The 9,316-nt window shown below is 42.1% G+C and overlaps 1 protein-coding gene across 4 annotated transcripts in view; it reads left to right on the top strand.

The window, feature by feature from the left end:
• APP (amyloid beta precursor protein) overlaps positions 1 to 6,695 on the top strand; it is a 147,127-nt gene extending 140,432 nt beyond the window's left edge. For all 4 annotated transcript variants that reach the window (XM_083736579.1, XM_083736580.1, XM_083736581.1 and 1 more), the window contains 2 exons: positions 1,859 to 2,005; positions 5,418 to 6,695. In XM_083736579.1, coding sequence (XP_083592705.1) covers positions 1,859 to 2,005; positions 5,418 to 5,519 — 249 coding nt within the window. In that variant the 3' untranslated portion in view covers positions 5,520 to 6,695. The remainder of the gene's footprint in view (positions 1 to 1,858; positions 2,006 to 5,417) is intronic.
• The last annotated feature ends 2,621 nt before the right edge of the window (positions 6,696 to 9,316 follow it).

Here is a 9,316-nt window from a genome sequence, read left to right on the forward strand (position 1 = left end):
ACGTATTCTTGAAGCTAAATGGTGCTGAAAATTAAAATTAGCGTGGGAATCCAATTTGCATTAGGGATAGATAATTGTTCCGTGCAATAACAACAACAACAACAACCAGCTCTTAGATTCTGGGGATCAAAAATTCCCAGTGCTAGAAAAAAAAATCCAAAATGCATTAGTTCTCCTGTGTAAAATGCTAGCCTGCAAGGCTCACAAGAGTTAGCATGTTTAGGAGTCATTTAAGGGAGGACTTGTTTTGAAAAGGCGTGGGGAGAGGAGGGAAAGTGTATTTCAGTTCATTTACTTCTATTTTATTCTCTTTTAATTATATGGGAGCTAGTATGCAATGGGGAAAAACACTAAAAAGAGAATTTAAACCTGTTTCCCCCCCCCTACTGTGCTGGGGGGGGGTGTGTGCAATTCAAACAGAATTGCATTGTGCAGTTTTAAAAACACACACTCTGCTTGAAGGCACAATACTGTTCAGTAACAACTCTCAATATAAATAAATTAATCTGTGTGTTTTTGTTTCTATTCTACACCAGTTTTGTTTTTGTTTTAATCATAGTGCAGGGTAGGGAGTAAGTAGAAGAATAGCACTGAAACCTAAATCTCTTATGAAATAAATAAAATAAAAATAAAAATTTGTCCAGTAGCACCTTGGAGACCAACCAAGTTTGTTCTATGTCTAAATCTCTTATGATTATTGATAGGTCTGTGTTGTTGTTCTTTGGCAATCTGGTTAACCTTGCAGTTCAGTACCTGAGCTCAACATACTCTCAGCACATTATAAGCTTATCTTTGGAACCGATTTTCTCTACTGTCATAGGTGCCTGTGGCTCCACAAGAGTGGCCCTCATCCTAATTGATGGTCACACGGTTGAGGGTTTTGTCAGATTGGGAAGTAGAAATTTCCTCACCAACTTCCTTAATGGTCCATCACCTTTGGACAGGATCCCAATGGTCTGTAATGAAGATCCTGGCAGTTGAAAATAGCCCTTGTTGACGTCTGTAGTGCCAGAAAAGAGGCTGACATAAGAGAAAGTTTTTGGATTCTTGTTCAGTCACTTTTGGTGACTTTTGAGAGCGAACAGATTGAGTTCTTCATTGTGAGCCTGTGTGGGAAGAAGGCCTGGGGAGCTCCCTTCTTCGGACCTGGGTTCCTCCTACAATGCAGCTAGGAATGGACAGAGCCAACCATTTTAGTTTCTATATCTTAAGTTCAGTTCTCCCTGCTTCCACATCAATTTGCAAAGCCTGGGTGAGAATTGGTGTACATGTTTGCATGCCCTTCTCCTAATAGACACATTTTTGCAAGCATATTCTCCTAACGTAATGTGTCTTGGATGTTGTTTTCACAGACACACTTGTTTTTCTTTACGTTTGCTCTGATATATGCTTCTTTGTATGTATTGCCTGGCTGGAGAACTGCATTACAAAATGGGGAGAAATGTGCATTTTGAAGGATAGATGGGTTTGGTTTGGTTGACGTATTGTTCCATGAGGTGCAAACTAGGTAGGTTCATATTAAAATGCAAGCTGAACAAATTTATTTTCCCACTTCCCCGTCCACATCCTAATACCAGCTCTGTGGCTGCAGGTTATCCCAACTTCACATGTGCATTTCTATGTGCTGCAGATGGGATGCTAGCAGTTTCAGATTCTATTCTCCCATGTTACATGAAGAGAAACCGTAATACTAATTTACCTCTTAAATGGAAACAAAGTTTAGGTATTTTATTGAGCACTGCTCCGAAACCATTGGATTGTTGAGAGAATTTTTCTTCTGTTTGGCAAGGTGCAAAATGCACAAGTAACAAGTTGCCTAACTCAGTAACTAACTTGCCATTTTTAAATTTTATTTTAGGTATTCTTTGCTGAAGATGTAGGTTCGAACAAAGGCGCCATCATTGGACTAATGGTGGGAGGTGTTGTCATTGCTACAGTAATTGTCATCACTTTGGTGATGCTTAAGAAGAAACAATATACCTCTATCCATCATGGTGTAGTGGAGGTAAGTGAAAGTTACTAATAATTATTCTGCGAATGGACAATAGCAGCCAAACAGAGCTTATTCCCTTCTATGAAGTCAACTGGATTGCTCTGTTTTCCAGTTGCAAAACCAGTTTGGCTTATGGAGGGGGTGGGGCGCAGGGGAAATAATACTGTGAGTCTGATTTCAAATTGCAATTCTAAAATTATATCAAGTGCTGTTGCAGTACCAGAACAGACTCCCCCTTTCTCTCCTTTTCCCTGTGGTCATCCATGTACCATGAAAATCTGCTCCAAAGAACTGGGGGGGAGGACTCTCTGAAGCAATTGGGGGGCACTGCAGTGCAGTGGCGTAGCGTGGGGGGTGCAGGGGGGGCCGGCCGCACCGGGCGCAACATCTGGGGGTTAGGGTTAGGGGGCGCAAATCCACGGTTAGGGGGCACAAATTACTTGCCTTGCCCCAGGTGCTGACAACCCACGCTACGCCACTGCTGCAGTGGGTAGGATAGGAAGGAACAGTCCTGTAACATGACTGGAACTTTGCTCTCACAGCATTAGATACAAACATGAAGCCATAACTAGTTTTGGGGTGTGGTTTACATGGTCCCTGTTCCCAGGTCCCAAGGATATGCTGGAGAACTCAGTTGAGTGATGTGCTAACTTTTGCATCTGCAGGGAAAAACACATTAAGAGATGTTTAAATGGGAACAATTCAAGCAATTGGCCTGTAGACAGTCTCAAACCCCAGCTACAGCTAATGGGTTGAAAGCAGAATGTGACCGATCCATACCAAGTCTGTAGAGTGTTATGGATTATTTCATTATGAACTGATAGGTAAGGCAGAACAAGAGCTGAAGATTGTCAATATAGATTTGTTCAAGCGGCTGCTGAGCACATTCTTATGTAGGGGATTTGAGCGTAGCGCTGGGAAGCCGTGACATTCTCTAAGGACACCCAAAACTTGATGGATTGGAATGGCTAATATAGCTAGGCTGAGCATTCCTCTGCTTCTTGAAAAAGCTTAAAAGGGGGGGGGGGCACATTCTATCAATGACAGGTTTGGGACCTTCTTTAAAATGTAAGAATTGTTCTCATTTTCCTAGTGTGGAAATGGGCAGGCGTCAGGGGGACAGTGGGAACATGGAGCCTTTTGTCTTAGGTGGAATACAATTTCTGGTTGTGCCAGAAGCGGTTGAGTCCTGCTGGCCACATGACCCGGAAAGCTGTCTGTGGACAAACGCCGGCTCCCTCAGCCTGAAGCGAAATGCGTGCCACAACCCCATAGTCACCTTTGACTGGACTTAACCATCCAGGGATCTTTTATTTAAAAATAAAGCTGATAAAGGCATACGTAGAATACATAGCAGAAGAACAGATACCTGCTCCATTTCAGCAGTTAGTGGGAATATCAGTTGTGCTAAGTATGCAGAAATTATTTTCCCAGAGCAGGATTTTTTTTATTTATTTTTTTGAATTAATGAACATTTGAAGCAGCTGTGGGGAACCTTTAGCCCTCCATATGTTGCTGGACTCTCATTCTTATCAGCTGGGAGCTGGCCAACGGCCAGGGATGATGGGAGTTGTTGTTCAGCAGCATCTGGAGGCCCAAAGGTTCCCCACACCTGATCTGAAGACTGCTGAGGTGATAGAATTTCACATGATTGCAATGTCATTTTTTGTGAGCAATAAAAATTAACCCTTGAGCAGTATATTTTCTGCAGTGCTTCACCATAACTGCTGCATTTTTTCTATGGACACCAAGAATGCCTATTCCAGTGGGAACGTATATGCAAGTGACTATAGAAATTAGACTTTTCTTAAGTTAAATGTTAGGAATTAATTGGTGGTGCCTTTGGGGCCATTTGCCGTGTTTTATTTTATATTGTTGTGATTTTGCTGTTTTATTACTTAATATGAATAAAGGTAAAGGGACCCCTAATCATTAGGTTCAGTCGTGATCAACTCTGGGGTTGCGGCGCTCATCTCGCTTTATTGGCCGAGGGAGCCGGCGTACAGCTTCCGGGTCATGTGATCAGCATGACTAAGCTGCTTCTGGAGTACCAGAGCAGTGCACAGAAATGCCATTTACCTTCCTACTGGAGCGGTACCTATTTATCTACTTGCACTTCGTGCTTTTGAACTGCTAGGTTGGCAGGAGCTGGGACCGAACAACGGGAGCTCACCCCGTCGCGGGGATTCGAACCACCGACCTTCCGGTCGGCAAGTCCTAGGCTCTGTGGTTTAACCCACAGCGCCACCCGCATCCCACTTAATATGAATACCATCCTTTTAAAACAAGTTTAAGGAATCCAGTTCAAATGAATGAGACTCTTAATCTCAGGTTTGTGGGTTCAAATCCCACATTGGGCAAAACATTCCTGCACTGCAGGATGTTGGACTAGAAGACCCTTGTGGTCTCTTCCAACTCTACAACTCTGTGATTCTGTGAACCAAACTAACATAGTTGATAAGGTACCTCAGTTCAGCTGTAACATACAGTATATAAATCCTTTTATAAATAAAAAGATATGTTTATAACAGAGAGTTTGAACCCACTCTTCTCCTGCATCTGTGAACATGCAAGGGGACAGCAGCATCAAGCCTGTCAGCAGAATGCATACACTCTTGGTGTGCTTCACACACAAAGGACTCCTCAAAACTTAACCCAGGCATAGGCAACTCGCCCTCCAGATGTTTTGAGACTACAATTCCCATCATCCCTGACCACTGGTCCTGTTAGCTAGGCATGATGGGAGTTGTAGTCCCAAAGCATCTGGAGGGCTGAGCGAGCCTATGCCTGATTTAACCTAAAGACGAGCTCCTGCTGGATCATGGCAGAAGCCCATGAAGTCCAGTATCCTGTTCTCCCTTACATTGCCTTTTCACACGGGCACTGAGTGTGTAGCTCCCAAGGGTATCATCAGAATACACATCAGCACTGGTGTCTATTGCTAATCTGTGAGATTCTGTGACTGGGGACCGTAGTATGTACAGTCAGTGTACACACCTACTGCCTCTCCCCACCACACACACACACCCCTAGAGTCTTTCAACATGACTTGTGAAAGAGGTTGCTCCTGCAAACTGTCAGGACACTGATCCTCAGCAGAGACCCTGGTCTGCTGGCTTCGAAACGTAGGAAGATTTTTGATACTGAGTCAGACATTTGGTTCATCTCTTTTCTATGATAACAGGCAGGGTTTCAGGCAGTGTTCTTTCCCAGCCCTACCTAGAGATGCTGGGGATTGAACCCATGATATTCTGCTTGCAAATCAGATGCTTTACCACTGAGCTACAGCCACGGAGCTTCAAAGAGTTGGCCAGGAGGTGGGGTGGGGGGGACAACCCTATTTCTTCCATTTACACTGTCAACGTGAGAGTTGTGTGCTGCCCCTGTGGGACCGTGACTCTGGTCTTCCTTCTACCCGCCTTAGGTGGACGCCGCAGTGACACCAGAGGAACGCCACCTGTCCAAGATGCAACAAAATGGCTACGAGAATCCAACCTACAAGTTCTTTGAACAGATGCAGAACTAGAACACCACAGCAGCCTCATGAGTTGGACAGCAAAATGATTGCTTCACTGCCCATTGGTGTTCAGTTAGAGAATAATGTGGAAACAAGCAAGAACGAACAAACACTTTGTTTTATTATTTACTCATTATCGCCTTTTGACAGCTGTGCTGTAACACAAGTAGATGCCTGAACTTGAATTATAAAATCAGTAATGTATTCTTCTCTCTCTTTACATTTCAGTCTTTACACTACATTATTAATGAATGTTTTTTGTGTACTGTAAAGTTTAGCTGTACTTAACTAGTGCATGAATAGCTTCTTTCCCGATTATTTATCATATAGCTCCTTTAGCCAGTTGTATATTATTCTTGTGATTTGTGAAGGGGGAAAATTAAGTCCTAATTGAAATATGCTTTAAGAATCGATGGGGGATGCTTTCTGTGTACGTGGGGTTGAGCTGCTTCTCTTTGCTGAGTTTTCCTTTTTCTGATCACTATGCATTTTAAAGTCAAGATGAATTTTTCTTCTTTCTTTTTTTAGAAAAGTATTCCAGATGAGTTGAAATTATTTTCCTCTGCAGTTGCATTTTATTGTACAGATTGTTGCTTCTGCTGTATTAGTGATGTAGAAATCATGGGAATACACGTTTGTTTCTTTGTGCCTGTTTTATGTGCACACCTTAGGCATTAAGGGGATGAACTTTCCTTTCCCATGTATCTTTTCATATTTTAAAAAAATAAAAGGAATCCTTGTTAATTGTGAGCACTTTTATAGGGGGGCGGGGGGAAGTGCCTGCTGGTTGAAAAATTAACAGGGATCCTACAAGCGTTTCTGCAGGATGATTGTACAGAATCATTGCTTATGAATTGATAGCTTTCTACACTGTGTTACATAAATAAATTACAAATAAAACCAATGGGCAAGAGTTTTATTTGAATGAAGAACTAAGTATTTTGGGGATGACTTTAACAGTGGCCATCAAATATTCAAACATAGGGGGTTGGGTGGTGGTTGGTTTTTGTTCTTTTTCTTCCTTTCCAAGTAGACCTGATTCATATATTTCCCATTTTGAATATAGTGGAACAAAACAGCGGTGGGTGAGAGGGCTGTTTGCTTGGGCATGCCTTCCCTCTAAAATGTCTTTTTTTTCAGTTTGTATAATAGTGTTTTAATGTAAATAAATACATTCCTGGAGGAGCTCCATTGTAGTGGTGTGAGTCTGTAGCAGTTACCTTGAATTTTCTGCTTGATGGTTTGTATAGGTTGTACATTCATTACAGAATTCAGTACTCAGGCTTCTCCAACAAGCGTAGAAAGCCGGAAACTGTTCTCTGAATGGCACTCTTCTGCCAGAACTTGTGCAGCGCTATTGGTTTCCTATTGAAAATGGAAATGCAATGGCTTGTCCTACTGCTCACTGTCAGGTCATTACCAGAATCTCAAACGCTGGTTGCTTTTTAGCACAAGGAACACTTGAGGAAAGAATAGGTTGGCTCATCAAATGGGAGGTCAACGTGCACCCCAGTCAACGTTTTAACAAGGTAGGAACAATTCTGATGGGGCTACCTTCTATAAAATGCCCTCCCTCTTCCACCTTATACAGTTCCAACCCCCAGTTTCTATGACAGTGATGACATCCAAACTGACCTAGGAAAGATCCAGCTGCACAGACGTTGAGCTTAAAGTGGTGAGTTGCCATTTCAGCGTGTCATGTTATTTCATTTTCTGTGACAAAATATGCAATCTGGTATAGAACTTGGCCTTCTGAAATTCTGTTTTCATTTGTTTAAACTTCCTAAAGGGGGAAGGGGGATGAAAAGGCCTTGCAAGTGATTTCTGAATCTAAGCAAGCCAAATGGCTTTAGGTATGACTTTCAGCAAGGTCCTCGGCAGCCTGCTTCCCACAACCAGACCACAGTATAGAAGTTTTTGACGCCTTACTGTGTTTTAATTTGTTGGAAGCCACCCAGAGTGGCTAGGGCAATACAGTCAGATGAGTGGGATATAAATTTGTTGTTGTTGTTAATAATAATAATAATAATAATAATAATAATAATAATACTGTTCATTAGATGGGACCCTTGATCCACTTAGAAATTCAGGGCACTTTGACTCTTAGTCAGCCCGGTTTTCAGCAGGCATGTTGTAGCTACTATACATGGTAATTTTTATTTCAGCAAATCAAACCAAAAATTTAGTAAGTGCTTTTAGACATATGCATGCAACCTATAAGGGGCATGGTGTTTGTTCAATGATGCTACCTTGTGAATCTGAACACTACAACTATAGTGTCCTAGTGGTATCTCTGGCATTAGTGATGGCAAGAAAACACCCACATTTGGGTGATGGGTTTTTTGAAAAATGTCCTTTGTATACATTACTTAGTATTTTTGTAAGGATGTATTCTGAAACATGAGAGGACCACAAACAGTAACTCCCTAGAAGACCTAAGTGACCAGGCTGGCATGTAAGGGATTAGGCAGTACTTGAGGAATCCCAGACACAAGTTGTTAAGGCTCACCAAAAGGACTTTGGCAAGTGCTCCAGAAAGGTACCTTCACTGTCAAGTAGCTCTGCAATTAAAGAAATGTTGGACAATTTAGAAGCCAACCAATCATTAATGCCCTAGCTTAAGGCACCAGTAGTGCAGACATACATTGCAGATACAGGATTTGCTGGATATATAAACTCATACTAGAGCACCTGGGAAGAGAACTGGTCTGGGAAGAAGCTTGCCTGGTGAACAGTCTTTGAAATCACACACACACCCCGCCGGTCATGTTGATACCACTTCTGTGCATTTTGATAGGCAGAATGGCATAAGATAAAACTTGAGCACATGTTGAGCTGGAAGCAAAAAGGACTATGTGGGGATTAACCTTTCATCCCTTGTCAGCACATCAGATCTAAGTACAGATTTCATTGGGAGAGGGGGGCAAAATTCTGGATTTCTGAAGGATTTTTATTTGAAATCCACTTGTCTTTCACTCAAGGACAAAGCAGAAATGAATGCAACTTGCCAGTTTTTATCTTCAGGTTTGTGGGGTGTGCCTCTGAACTACAACTCAACCAGTTACTAATGGACTGCATCCTTTGGCTGTTGCCGAGGCAGCTACCTGGTTTCATCGAGGCTGAAAGGAAGGCACAAGATGTTTAACAAAAATAGCTCAAATCTACAAGCTGCTTTGCAGAGCTGCCCCCACAGCCTATTATTTTATCCTGCTGCTTTTAAATACAACTCCTGTGAGTTTGGGATGATGTAGGACTGAAAAAGTACCACTGATACATGCAGTGAAATAATCCAGCAAGAATAGAGGTTATTCTGCTGTTTTACAGGTACGCTTCCAGAATAGCCAAGATGGGCTCTGCTGGGGTTCAGAGCAACAGCAGAAGCAGATTAGAGCATTTGTGACAGTATACATAAGACTGAAAAATAATGATGCTAACTTGGATAGTAAAAAGGTGAAGAAATCCAACTTAAGATATATTCGTTGTATACACAAACTGAGGCACTGTTGTCTTAGGAACTTTACTGATTTCCTTAGTGCCATTATTTTGCAAGAATTACTCATTACTATTATTGCAAACACTGAAATTATGCTGAAGTTACACCGGGTGACATCAAGTGGCAGTTCATACAATTTCAACCTGCACAATGGATTTTTTCTTCCTCCCTGTAGCCGTTTGTGTGACCTCAAAATTGGCTTCTTAGGTCTGGGGGAATTCCCAGAGCAAATTTTGGGGCTTTATGGAAGTCTACCCAGATGAAGAAAGGAAAGCACCATTGTACAGCTTATTTGTTTCGCAATCAAGCAAAA

This window comes from Podarcis gaigeae (assembly GCF_964106915.1).
Source record: "Podarcis gaigeae genome assembly, chromosome: 4".
NCBI lineage: Eukaryota > Metazoa > Chordata > Lepidosauria > Squamata > Lacertidae > Podarcis > Podarcis gaigeae.